General features: G+C 44.4%; 1 protein-coding gene across 1 annotated transcript in view; it reads right to left on the reverse strand.

The window, feature by feature from the left end:
- The window catches only part of PCDH10 (protocadherin 10), a 39,697-nt gene extending 26,802 nt beyond the window's left edge, over window positions 1–12,895 (reverse strand). Inside the window, exons 1-3 of the mRNA XM_004588155.3 lie at window positions 9,412–12,895; window positions 7,716–7,774; window positions 7,093–7,199 (exon numbers count right to left, since the gene is read on the reverse strand). Coding sequence (XP_004588212.1) covers window positions 7,093–7,199; window positions 7,716–7,774; window positions 9,412–12,054 — 2,809 coding nt within the window. The 5' untranslated portion in view covers window positions 12,055–12,895. The remainder of the gene's footprint in view (window positions 1–7,092; window positions 7,200–7,715; window positions 7,775–9,411) is intronic.
- Window positions 12,896–14,701: the final 1,806 nt, after the last annotated feature.

The raw sequence follows: 14,701 nt of genomic DNA on the forward strand, positions 1-14,701 counted from the left end.
CACACTGCCTATCATTTGCCACCTCAGACAAACCCAGAACAAATGACTGCAATTATTGAATCCAAAGAAGTGAAATGCAGCTTTATTCAACTGCAGATGCTATTGACAAAAACTTTATTACTTGACCTATATTGAAAATCAGTGATACTAACCAACACAGAACTTCTTGCTAGCCCACTCTAAAATATGAAGAATTCAAAAGACTTCCAATTTCACTGTCTTTCTTAGATTTTCTGATTAGATTCACGAATGTTCATTCAATTCTTAAAGTGTAAGAATTTTTAAGTATTTCAGAACACTATTTGATATTAACTTTAATTTATAGCATTACACAGAAAGCAAGTATAAAAACAAAATAGGGCCCGGCGGCGTGGCCTAGCGGCTAAAGTCCTCGCCTTGAAAGCCCCGGGATCCCATATGGGCGCCGGTTCTAATCCCGGCAGCTCCACTTCCCATCCAGCTCCCTGCTTGTGGCCTGGGAAAGCAGTCGAGGACGGCCCAAAGCTTTGGGACACTGCACCCGCGTGGGAGACCTGGAAGAGGTTCCTGGTCCCAGCATCGGATTGGCGCGTACCGGCCCATTGCGGCTCACTTGGGGAGTGAATCATCGGATGGAAGATCTTCCTCTCTGTCTCTCCTCCTCTCTGTATATCCGGCTTTCCAATAATAATAAAATCTTTAAAAAAAAAAAAAACAACAAAAAAAAACAAAAAACAAAATAACATTTTAATATTTTTCTAGTCATAGTAACATTTATCGAATGTGTTTTAAGACAGGATCAATATGAAAAAATGCAAAGTATGATTAAGCCTACACAAATAAAAGGAAATAAAGCTCTTAAAAGTGTGTACAATTGGGAAAACTTAGAGCTTTCAAAAAATGCTATTTATGTCTTTGAGAAACCAAAAGCACTGGGATACAAATACATGAGCAAGACACAGAGATGGAGAGACAAAGACAAAGCGGCTGAGACAACACACAGCCATCAAATGGTTCACCTCTCACATGCCCCATGATAACCAATCCTCAGCTTGAAGCAGAGCCAGGAATACAATGAAAGTCTCCCACATGGGTGGCAAGAACTCAGGCTCCCCAGCATCAGCATCAGCAGAAAACTAGGGTGAGGAGCATGGACTAGGAATCAAATTCATGTGTTCCAATATGGGATGGAGCATCCTGGCAATTACAGTAAGCAACTGCTCCCCAGAGAGTTTTCCTTAAAGCAACACTAATTCATGAACACATTTGGTTGTTACTTCTACAAATGTGATGTGTGACGTGGGCTCTGGAGCAACCTTTACTTTTTAAATTCCCAAGTGTATCGCTATATGTTGATTTACGTGTGTGTGTGCATCCACATTAACATATATATAAGTTAAAAGTATTTTTGAAAGTTGCAAACCTTGTAGATGGTACTCAAGCATCCAGAAATTTAAAACATTTATGTACATTCTTTTTAAAAGAATAATGTCTTATATCAGACGTTATATATATTTTGAATTCAACTATGTATAATGCTAAGTCTGATGTTAATCACAACATCTCACTGAAAATTGTCATGCAAAAACCAGAAAATAAAGTAATGATCGGTGAACTATTGGAGAATGAAAGTGTGAGCTGATGCTGGGATGAAGGAATTGGACTGAGAACAGCATCTAAACCATATACATGGTTCGTTAGACATCAGAGAAGCACAGTCTGCATATCTTAGCTTTGCAAGAAGCTATGTGTAAACAAAAATACAAAATAAATGACAATGTCCCTGATATTGCGAGGTAGAGGCCAGGAACCCAGAGGGTGGGTCCATATTTTAATACACTGTACTACAAATGCTACCTATGTAATAGTGTGAGCGATGGAAAAAGTCACTTGTTTTTATCCAAGAAAGTGACTTCACATGTAAAATCACATCAGTTATTAATTTATCAATAAATGTGTGGTACATAAAATGTGAACAGTTGATGCGATTATGGTGAAATGTTAAGACAGAATTGCTCTAATAGATTCCGATACAAAATAGGTACTAACACAAAAATTAGTACAATTTTTCTTCACATGGCAAATAAATGTCATTTTAAATACACTAACTAGGGCCGTGTAAAACTGTCATTTTTCTCCCTGCACCTATGCTACAACTACATTTTGAATCATAAATAAGATTATCTCATGAAAATTTTATCAACTGGTATGTCAACATTAAAATTCAAAAATTATTTTAAAAGGTGCTTTTGGCTTTGATTGTGGATAATTTACAGTCTCTTGCAATTGTTTTTCTGCTTCTCTTAACTATTAAAATTAGATTAAAATTCCCATAGATAATGTAAGAATTTGTCTAAAATTACTTATCATGTGCTTAACAAAAATGTGAGGCCTCTATTATAGAGATGTTGTATAGTGAAATAATAATGTAACTTGACAAAAGCAGAAAACCTCGTAAATGCTGTTCTTATTAATGCATGAGTTAATTTTAAGGTAGAATTCACTTGGTAGCAATACATAGCTGTAAACATCTACAAACGAATGTGATATGGCATAAATTGCTTTTCATTTTTCACTGATTTTAATGATAAAACAAGTAAACCTATTTCATAAGTAGAAATGTTTGACAAAGAAGTGAAAAGTTTTAAAAGATTAAATGTCAAGTAACAGTCAAATTAATTGAAAGTGAATGGTTTCATTATTTTGTGGGGAGGCATAGATGTGTGGTTTCAAATTCAAGAAAATTTATCTGTTACTGGTCCTCACCTTAAGTAGCCATTATTTGCTGATATCATTAAATGTTTTCTTATTAATCATCAGTCTCACTGAACACATTATTATAACCACCAAGCAGAGTTATATTTCAATTTTAATGTGATAAGTGTCCACATTATTTAGAGGAAAGCCAGAAACTGTAGAACCTTTGACCTATCAGAATACATGCCTTTCACATCATTCCAACAAGTTTTTAATGTCTCAGTCGGAAACCATGAGAGTTAATAAGTTTTATTATTTTTTTTGTATCATTCAAACGTCCTTGCTATAGACCTTGTGGGATTTTGACAGTAGGAGAATACAGACAAAACATCATTTTTGAAACATTGGTAATGTCTTAGCAATGTTTATATACATATTTCTACTTGTAATCTTTTATTCTGTTTATTTAATATTTCCACTTCTGCGAAATAATCTGTTCTGCAAGGCATGACAGCTGACGTGATAGACTGCTTGTTATGCAAGGATATATTTAGATAAATTTTAAAATACGTATTTTTAAACTGGCAAGTAATTTATCCCTTATAGTAAGAAACTCTAGATGTTTCCTTTGAAAACTGATTTTGAAATAGTAGAACTGTATTAAATATGTGCCATTTTCTGATGGATAGGATAATAAGAAACTAAAGGGACATTTCTCTCTAGGAAACATGTCTTCATAAAACATTTTGTTTTCCCAAATACCACAAATTAACTTTAACAAAACTCAGCATTTTTTGAAGGAAATGTTCAGTCTTCCTTTAACCCCTAGAAAATTGAGGCACATGAGCTGTGTTCACATAACTGGCTACAGTTTTTAGAAAAAAGATTTATGGAGTTTTACAGCACATTGCATCTACTCATTTGGAAAATACTGACAATTCAAATACTTATGCCAAATTTTGACCATTTATGACATAATTCTCATAGTAATTGAAACCTGAACTTATTTAAGACAGATTTTGTTAAAACAAAAGCAGATTTTAACGATTTTCAGGTAAAATATAGAAAAAGTCACTTTTGTGTTCTCTGTGTATTTTTAAAAGATATAACCTGTTGAAAAACAAACAAAAATTAACTCTGCTATTATTGTATAAAAATTTTTTAAATAATTGGAAAGTATCGCTATGGGTCACCTTAGTTTTATCCCATCAATATTTAAAATGTTTAAAAATACACATCTGAAAATGTATCTACACTCTAAGGCTGAAAATGTAATTTTATGTTTTATTTGAATGTCATAATAAATACAATTGAAAACATGTTTCCTTAAGTCAATTTTTGTAGCTGTTAGGGCTGGGGTTAGTCAGCTTTTTTGTGGTGGTTTCTGGGCGCATTTACCCCATCTCTCTGGACTTCGGCCATATCTAACCCACACCTCCACAGTGCGCCAAGAGAACAATGGAAAGCACCTGACAAGGCCACAGAAAGGAGTGCCCGAGAGCAGTGGGGGAGCCAAGGAGCCACACAGGGAGCCAGGTGCAGTGGAAACTGAAAAAGCCTATGTGCTTCTCTGTGCAGCTGCCTTCATGTTTAAAGCCCTTGTGTGAATAAGATTGGTGCCTGCAACAGGCTTAGAAGGGAGGAAAGCAAGAAGGGGAAAAAAAAGAAAGAATAAAAGGAAAACTATTCACCGAAGAATAAACACAAGTCATATCTAAACAAATAAAAACAAAAGAAGCAAGTGAGACTAAAGAGAACCAGCAAGTTGAAACAGTGAAGCACCAGAGCTCCGATGTGCGCAACAGAGCCTGGAACTGGCTGCAAACGGAAAGCAGGAGCTCAGAATGTTTTTTTCCCTTGCTACTTGTTAGTGATGATTTGACTTTTTTCTTCTAAAACCTTAGTTTACTGTGGTTTACTTGTTATGATGATTTTTAAAATATAGTCTAAGCCTGGAAATACTCAGATAGATGTTAACACTACTGTTTCCTTTTTCAAAATTGAAGACAACTAAACACCTGGCTTCAAACCAAAAAAAAAAAAAAAAAAAGAGGCATAACTTTTTGGCATATTCTACATTCTTGATATGAGGTTTATAATACACCAAATCCGTTGTCAGCTGGGAATGAAAAAAAAATCCTTAAAGTAAATATGTTTTAATTCTCTGCATTTAGTGTTTCATACTTAAATAAATACTTCAAACATATTCTTATAATAAAATTAGCTTAAATCTGGTTATAATTAAACATACCAAAGTGCAGTTACTTCTAAGTGCAAATGCTTTAATATAAACCCCACCAGCTATTCATTGTGGTCACAACATTGTGACTTCTATACTGGCGAGACACAAAAATGGATAGGCATTCTAAAATTATTTCATATGTTCAAGAACTTAAACACAACGAAACATTAACATTTTGAACCAAAAATTAAAAACTGTCTTGCTTAAGAACTGCTCTCCAGAAGACAATTTTTTGCATGTTTATATCCCTTTCAGATACACTGACATCGCAAATAATTCGAAATACACTCTATCAACATGGAAACTTCGAGTGATTATGAAATAAAGTAGCTACTGGAAACAAACATTGATAGGAAAAGATTTTCATCTATCTTCCAAATTTAGCTCTTTTGGAGATGTTTACTCATGTCTCTTTCTTTCCTTAGGTTTTTATGTATCAATGTTAAGTGATATTAGAAAGGTAAAAGAAAAGAAAAGAAAACCAAAACCAAACCAAACAAAACAAAAAAGAGCTTAGGGCTGGGAAAGGGACAAAATGATTCAAACCAACATGCATGGAGGAGAGACTTTCAATATTCAATATTTTCCATTAAAACTTTTAAATGTTCATGGTTAAATCTGAACTTCTAAAGAATGGAGAATTCTAAATGTACAGTTTTAAAACAGATAACAATAAATCATATGCCATATATAGGGCAAAAATGAAAGGGACTTTGTATTCACATATAAACTCCTGGCAAGATCTGGTTTGTTGTCAGGTTCCCAGACACTAAATAGATGCTCTGTTCACTTAGCGTGAAGGCCCGCAAGGGGCAGGGACCTCCGGGGATTCTTGGCAGTTCTCAAGTCTCATTAGGTCTGCATATTAATGACTTGCAGCAATATAAAGAGACCCTTGAGCAGCCTTTTTTTTTTCCTCCTGCCTGGGTTTCCCAAGGCTAAAGCAACCACAGACACAGCACACATGAGCCAAGTGAGAGGCTTGTAGCATCCACTGCTGCCAGGCCACCACGGGGTGTACACTGCCCTTTGACACACTGCCTTAGCACTGCTCAGAGGTCTACCAAGTGCGCTATGAACAATGCACACAAGGGAGAATTTTACCTTGAAAACGAGGAACCCAGCACTCCATGGTATGTTATTAGCCACAAGGTCAGATTTTTGTGTGAACAAAATTGAACCCAGCAACAAACAGACTAATGATGTATGTTTTCACAGTTGTGAAAGTTGAGTGACCTTTCTCTCTCCAGAAAACGGAATAGAAAGGTAAAACATTCAATAAGCATCCATTTTGGATGAAATCCAAATGAGACTGAAAAACCAGATATTTAGGAAAAAAATGTACAGAGGTTTGTTTCTTGTAAGAACATCCTGCGAGTATCTGTAATTGGGATTATCAGGATCTTACAAAAATGCAAAAGGTAAATGTCTATAGATAAAAGAAAGATAAAGTAAAAAAAATAAATAAATAAACTTCATCAGTGACAACCATGAGCCCTCATATAATACACGCGAAGGTCACACTTGGGGGGTTCATGAGCCCTGTTGAAAATAGGATGAAATCTAGAGTGCCTGAGAAGACACCTTATTACAAGTTTGCTAAGATCATGAGGGCCAAGGGCCCAAGAAAGGAAAACCGTCTTTATCTTATTAGTAACTGCTAACCTGCATTGCTTCTCTCATTCAGTACCTGAAGGTGGACTAAAGTTCTGCCTTAGAAGTTTAAATTTGCATTCTAGCCACCACCACTGCCTCCTAACATCCGTTTACAGTCTTCTAACCTTGTGTAAGTCAATTTCAGTCATTTTCACTTACCTTACTGATATGTACATTTCATAACACACACACACACAAAATGGTTAAAAACTGGGGACTTTACCAAGCAAAAGATCTATGGATTTCATATGCAATAAAATGTCAGTAAAGAATATTGCACAGGGAGATGTATTTCAAACTGATTTTCTACCATGTATTTCTAACTTTAACTCTCCAAAGGAATTTTATATTCGTACAATCCTATTTGAGCATGAGATGACCAACACAGATGTACTATAATTCTGTAGCGTTACTAACACTGAATTAACAGAAAATTACCTAGGACACCATCCTTTCTGTATTATAAGAGGAAAAAAAAGATAACAGTGAGCATTCATTTGCCCTTTTTTCACACTTACCAGCCGACTGGCCGCGGTTGGTGGCATCATGATCACTATCTCCCTGCTCACTGTCTCCATGACCACTGTCCTTAGAGCTTACTATGTCGGCTTCCTGGAATGCAGAACTAGAAGTACAAAAATTGGAATATTAGGATTAAAAAGGTACAGCAACACAGAAAACATTCTTCTGCCACCACATGGACACAGATGGTGATGCAGACTTTCAGACCTCCCGGTTGGCTCTTTTTCTGCATAAAGCTAATTTTCATCATCTAACTCTTCAAAAACTGGACATTAACAGTCAATATGAGCACCCCAGATATGTTAAGTTTACACACTATTCTGTGAGTGCAGCAAAGCATGTGTTTATATCATTTTCATAAAACAGACCCAAGTACTCATCTGGAGGCCATGTAGGAGTGTAGACTGATGAAATACTCAAATATGTCCCTTAATTTGTATATGAATAAAACACTTTAAATGTGCTGTCTAGGGAACACAATATAATAAGCATGTATGCCCTGCCCTAAGTGGAAATATTTTGGTGTATTTTATGTTTTGATACCAAATAACACACCGTCTTCCTGCTTCTACTAGGTAAACTGTCCAAACATCAAGATAGGCAATAAAATAGTCCATACCTGTTAACTCGTCGAGGTCTGTCAACTAGATAGCTGAGCTCTGCTCGCTGGTGTTTAGTCTAGGAAAAAAATGAATAAATCAAAAGTACTAGAAGGCTAAGGGCTTAACTCCCAGTTCACTTCTATGTAAGAAACTATGCCTAGCCTAAGGAATTGTGTATATTTTCAGGAATTTGCAATCTTGTCTAAGACATCAATCTAGCGATTGCTGGGGAGGGCAGGGATGATGCTATTCAGAGACACCTGGGTTTGTATTTCTTTCAATCAGTTGTTAAGGCTAAAAAAGAAGAAGAAAGTGAAAGAAAGAAAACCACCCAAATTTAAGTGTGTTAGAGAAAGGATGCAAACGCCCTCATCTGACAGCTAACTTTAACCGTTTTCTCTAAGGGGGACAACCTGGTTCTGCCATAGAGCTTCTCTTTTCGTGGCCTAAAAAAGTGTTTAGGTGCATACTGGTTGACACAAGAAAAACATCACGCTCAATAAGCAAAAGGTTTGGATATTTTATGGAATTATCTTGTTGTTTATTTTCAAAATGTGCTTAAGATACAAATGAGCTGTACAAATATCCATGAAAGTCAATAATATCTAATAAATAAAATAATTACCTGTCAAGAAAGGAGTTTAAGATCCTCCTCCCCTCCAAATGCCCTCTATTTCCTCCCAGCCTCCACCACCCATACCCTTTCCAGTCCAAACTTTCTTTTACATAAACCAACTCTATTGGCCAAACCCCCACCCTCCAGTGTTGCCACTTCTCCATCTTTTATAATGAAATCAAAATTGACAAGGCATTTGATCTGATGAAGAAAGCCAACAGCAGTGATTTATCAAAAACAGTGGCAAGAAGGTGACTGGTAGCTCAAGAGATATGCTAAAGACAAGGATTGTTTGAGTCTTCCCTTAGTTTACTCTTACAGGGGGTTGTGCCAAATCAACTTCATTCAAATTCACACCGTGTGGGCATTAGGCTTCAAGAGCTTCTGTAAATGCTGTCCAAGTGGAACTGAAGGCTTTCTTTCTTTTTCTTTCTTTCTTTTTTTTTTTTTTTACCCGAGTTCAGAGGACAAGGATCTGATAACTTGTTTGCTAAAACATGCATAGACAGCTTCGTGAGTATAGACAACTTTGTGAAGTTCAACAATCTAGAGCTTACTTGTACAGGCGACTGAAAGCAGCATCAATAAACGAAACAAAATAAAATCAACTTTATTCACGCCTGGGACAGACGCATAGAGAGGGAAAAAATTTCTTTGCCAGTGCTAGAAAGTTCCTGCCTTTCCACCCTCCCCCCAACACACACCCTCCCTTTTCTCTCTGAGCATTTTCCCTTTTAACCTCAGGTTTCTGCAAAGGGAAAGGACTCCCAGCAGGGCAGTTCAGACTGCCAGGGAAAGGTCGGGGGAGAAAGCAGAGAGCATCCAGAAGGCAACGAGCCAAGGCCAGTATGGTGGGGAGGAATGAGAATAAATGTGGAGGGATTTGGGGCAATGAAAATTAGGGACCACAGGAAAGTTAGGTTACATAAGAAAGGATGCATGAGGGTGACCCGCCCCATCCCTGCCCCCCCAAATGATACAAAGTAGCTAACATCCTAAAAATAAATATACAGCGCACCAGAGATTCAAGGGCCGAGCTAGAGCAGGCTTTCGGATGGAGGAGATGAGAGATGGTGGTCCTTTCGCTTCAGCCTTACCTCGTTGGACAAAATGCTTCCATTGGAGATTATGTCGGGCTGCTGGTCGGTGTACCCGGTGACTATGGCCCCGCAGGGGTTGTGCTCAGTGTCCGTGCTCCGCGAGGGGCTGCAGGGCTTCAGGAACATCAGGTCGGTCTTGGCGGACTCCGGGGTCAGGCACACCTGGTAGCAGTAATTCTGGTTGTGGTGGTGGGAGCCGAAGCCGCTGGACTCCTCCACCGGCACCTGAGCCGGGTTGCTGGGCACGTTGGAGCTTTGCACCAGCATGATGTCCGACTTGCTGAGTTTCTTTTTGCGCGCCCGTGCTTGGCGGCCACAGCAGGTCGCGCCCCCACCGCCGCAGCAGCAGCAGCAGAGGCAGCAGTCGCTGGCCAAACACGTGTAGATGTTTAGCTTCTTCTCTTTCTGGCAGCGCACGGCCAGCACGATCATGGCCAGCAGGAAGATGAAGGACACCGACCCGAGCGCGATGATGAGGATGAGAGTGAGGTCTAGCGAGGTCTCCCCGCTGCCAGAGCGGCTTGGTCGCTGGTGTTCACCGGCTCCTCCGCCGCCTGCCCCGGCTCCGCCCTGGGGCTCCACGGCGCCGTCCACCAGCTGCACCACTAGGGTGGCGGTGGAGGACAGGGGCGGCTGCCCATGGTCGCGCACTTCGATCACCAGCTCGTAAGGCCGCTGGGGGTCGCGCTTGGCCGGAACCCTGCGCGCGGTGCGGAGCTCCCCGGTGCGCCAGTCCATGCGAAATAGGTTCATTTCATTGCCTCGCACGATGCTGTAGGTGAGCCGTGCGTTCTCACCGTCGTCCGCGTCTACTGCAGCCACGCGGGTGAGCAGGTAGCCCGGCTCGGCAGAGCGGGGCAGAACCTCGCGCGCCGGAGTCCCGTTGCGCCCTGGTAGGGGCGCCACTATGGCAGGGGCGTTGTCATTCTGATCCACGATGAGGATGTTGACCGTGGCGTTGCCCGCCAGCGCCTGGGGGCTACCGGCGTCTCGGGCTTCCACCTGAAAGCTGAAGTCCTTGAGCTGCTCATAGTCAAAGGAGCGTAGCGCGTACAAGTAGCCGTTCTCGGAGTTGATGGACACATAGGTGAAGACGCTCATGCCTTGAATCTGGCACTCAAGGATGGAGTATGCCAGTTGGGCATTGGCGCCCTCGTCGCGGTCAGTGGCACTTACAGCGTAGATATAGGCTCCCGGCACGTTGTTTTCGGTCACATACACGTCGTAGACAGGCTGGCTGAAGCGCGGCGCGTTGTCATTAACATCTGACACCTGGACCTGGATCGACTTACTGGTGGAGAGAGAGGGCTCGCCCTGATCGCGGGCCACCACAGTCAGGGTGTAGGAGTCTCCGGACTCTCGGTCCAGGGGGGCCTCAGTCACGATGGTGTAGTAATTCTTGAAGGAAGACTTGAGGCGGAACGGCACGTCCCCCAGCAGCTCGCACTGCACCTGCCCGTTCTCTTCAGAGTCGCGGTCGGTCACGCTGAACAGGGCCACCACCGTGCCGGGTGCCGCGCCCTCGCTCACCGCCTCCTTCACGGTACTGAAGCTGATCTCTGGCGCATTGTCGTTGGCATCCAGCACTCGTACTAGCACCTTGCAGTGAGCAGGCACGGCGTTGGGGCCCAGGTCCTTGGCTTGCACGTACACCTGGTACACCGGGCTTTCTTCAAAGTCCAGCTCACCGCTCACCTCCAGTCTCCCAGTGCGCGGGGAGAGTCCGAAAAGCTCCCTAGCCCGGGGCGAAATGTGGCTGCTGAAGGAGTACACGACCTCTCCATTCTGGCCTTCATCTGGGTCTGTAGCATTGAGCTGAATAACGAGCGTACCCGGGGGGGAATTCTCTGGCAGGGACACAGTGTAGACGGGTTGGTCGAATGCGGGGACATTGTCGTTGGAGTCCAGCACTCGGATGGTGAGTAGGGCCGTGCCGGTGCGCTGTTGCTGGGGAGGCAGGCCCGCTCCCCCGGGGCCTCCCCCTCCTTCTTCTCCTCCTCCTCCCTTCCCTCCTCCTCCTCCCCCGTCGACCGCGGTCAGCACGTAGCGGTGCACCGCTTGCTGTTCTCGGTCTAGGGGTTTCTCCAGCACCAGCTCGGCGAATCTGTTGCCATCCCCCTGGGTCTGCACGTCCAGGGAGAAGTAGCTGTTGGGGGTGATCTCGTAGTCGCGTAGGGAGTTGGTGCCTACGTCTGGGTCGAAGGCGCTCTCCAAGGGAAAGCGAGTGCCTGGTGTGGCGCTCTCGGAGATTTCCACCGTCAGGTCCGGCTCCGGAAAGGCGGGAGGGTTGTCATTGATGTCCAGCACTTCGATCTCCACTCGGAACAGCTCCAGGGGGTTCTCCAGGAAGACTTCCAGGTGCAGGACACAGGAGGGGCTCTGCTTGCAGATCTGCTCGCGGTCAATCTTCTCGTTCACGTACAGCACCCCGGTCTCCAGGTTGAGGTCCAAGTAAGGGGTTCGTGAGTTGGGCACCGTTTGAAACCTGCGAGCCGAAAGTTTTGTAATGTCCAAGCCCAGATCTTCAGCGATATTCCCCACGAAAGTACCATGTTCTTGCTCCTCCTGTACCGTGTAGTGAAGCTGAGAAAAGACTCCTTCCACCATCCAGAGCAAAGCAAAGAATAATAGCACAATCATCTCCAAACGGGAAGGAAGCAGCTTCCCGTAGCTACTCAGCCACCCGATCACCTCCCCCACCACCACAGGAAAAAAGAAAGCGAAAAATCCCCCCTCCCCAATAATAACAGCTATGATATTACAAATAAAAGTGCGCTACGGTGGAGTGATTTTCTGTCTTTAAAAATCTGATTCCTTTTGCATCATTTTAGATCTTCCCCCAGTCCAGCCTCATTTTTCAATCTCAGCGCAGGAAGGGTGACCGGCGTCCCCTATCCTCATCTGTAATCTTCTAGCTGACCAATTAATAAAATAACGATAATACAATAGTCAGCGTCCTTTATCCCGACAGTCTTGGCGCAACGCGGCGATGGCAAATCCCAAGGAGATGTCGATGTTTCAGGACTGTCCTCGGTTTGTCTTCTTGCTGATGGGAGGAGAAGGAGGAAAAGGAGGAGGAAGATGAAGAGGAGGAGGAAGAGGAGATGCTGCTGGTGCTGTTCAACATGCCTCGTAATGTCAACGGCTGGCAAATGCGAGAGGGCTTAGAAACAGCGAGAGCATTTGGTGCCGGAAAAGCACAGAACGGCTCTGCAGCATAAAACTTTCATTCTCTTCATCTCTCCGGATGAATGTTCTTGACATTTCTCTCCCTCTTTGGCTCTACTGGTATTGTTTGGCTCTCATCGTCTTGTTCTCTTCTGTCCTCAACGCCACCGTTTCTTGCCTTTCAGTGTAACGAGCAGTTGCTGCTCCACTGGTTCCTTCCCCAGCCGCTTTCCCTCTAACCTCTTTTCTTTCCAGTCCTTGCTCCTGCTTCAGCCTCTGAGCTTGTGATCTCGCTGGCAGTTTCTGAGCTCCGTGCGCTCGGCTTCTCTGTTTTTGCGCAGCGCCCTCGTTCTGCCAACCAATCGCCCGGGAGCACCACCCACCAGGCTGCTGGCGGCTGGCGCACCCGGCCGTCACACAGGCGCGTCACGCGGCAGCCGGGCGGGGCGCACCGAACCCGCGCCCGGGCTGCCGGGGTGAGTGTGAGTGTGAGAGCGAGAACAGCCCGGCAGGTCCCGAGGCGCTGGCTGGGGACTCTGCCGCGGAAAGTTCCCCAGTCCCCAGCCGCAGGTAATAAGGGAGGGAATAAAGAGGTTCTCCTGTTTGCATCAGCGAATGCGGAAAAACCTAGCAACGGCCGTGGTATCCTCTCCTAGGAGCGGGATTTCCAATGATGCTAACACATTTTTTTTTCCTTTAAGGCATTTTTTTTTTCCTTGCTATTCAGCTCATGGAAACAAATCGGCGAAAAAGTGGAAAAAGTTGCCCGGAAGCCTAATAATGGGCAGGCATTACCCAATTAAGGGCTTCTAGCAGAGATCAGAGATTAGTAGGACATTCTTCGGGGGAGGGGAGAGTGACAATAAGGTGGAGTGGCATGTGTCAGTAAATATGAAGGTCCGGAGGGTCAGTGTGGAACTGGTGGCCAAGTGATCCGGGTTGGGAAGGGGGGAGGTGGGTCTTCCAAAGCGGAGGGATTCGCGCTAAGGGATGCGGCTGGCAGCTCCCGTGGACGTGCACAGACATTAGACGTGCGTGTTTCCTCCTCGAAAAGTGTGTCCACAAAATGTTTCCACACGGGTTCATACGTTGGACGCGCCTGGCTGGGTGCTGTAGGTGCCTTGATCAAGGACTGAAGTTTCATCTGAGCTGCTTCTCCCTGCGAGCCCGCCCTCCTAAACGCCGGCTAGGGCAACGGTGTAAGCTGCAAGGCGCTTCCCATATCCCTGCGCCTCTGCTGGCCGATTGCCACGCAGCTGCGGCGGGGAGCACCGGCTATTTTCTGACAGAGAGTGAGAGAGTGAGAGAGTGAGAGAGACAGAGAGAGAAAGTGAGAGAGAGAGAGAGATTGATTCCCTTCCTGGCCCGTGGGCACTTGCTCCTCTCCAGCCTAGCAATCAGCTGTCTGGATGAGAACCGCAGCCAGGAAGGGGGGTTCGGGAGGAGGGCGGACGACACGCGGGGGCCTCTGCACAGGAGCCGGTCCGGAGTGTGCACCGCTGCAGGATTTCGGGAACACGTTGGCACATTCGCTGTGCTTGCGTTCCCTGTCTCTGGTCCGGATGCTCGGATCTGTCTCTTAACCCCCCAAGGAGCCGACGCCGCGTTCCAGAGGACGCGCTTGACCAGCTGTGAGTGCCCACTCCGGAGGCGCCGGGACAACGCGCCTAGTATTGGGCAAGTTAACGCACAGCGCGAACTCTTCCAGGCTGGAGAGTGCATGCCAATTCTGATACTATCAACATACATTTTTGAATTTACGAAGGGGTGATTGGCATGGAGCAGGTGTAGCATTCACTTAAGCAGTCCTGCTGTCCGTTTGCTTCGTTATACCTCTGGGTAGAAAGGCCCAAAGGCGGCTCTCTTGGGAATGGATAACCCAAGGGTAACAGCAACACAACCTGCGGGGAAAGGAGACGGGTTTCCTCTCCCCGGGGTGTTTGTGCCCATTCCCCATGGACAGGAAATGCCGCAGGGCCAGTGTCCACGGGCGCGCGTGTAGACTGAAGCTGACTCGTGCCAGCGCCGCCAGTTGCGTGTGTAAGGCCCCTCCCGCTACAGATCTTTTTCAGGGAGATGGGTCTTGCTTTTGAGCGGGCACGAGGAAAGGATGCCAGCA

The sequence above is a fragment of the Ochotona princeps genome, chromosome 7, assembly GCF_030435755.1.
Source record: "Ochotona princeps isolate mOchPri1 chromosome 7, mOchPri1.hap1, whole genome shotgun sequence".
Taxonomy (NCBI): Eukaryota; Metazoa; Chordata; class Mammalia; order Lagomorpha; family Ochotonidae; genus Ochotona; species Ochotona princeps.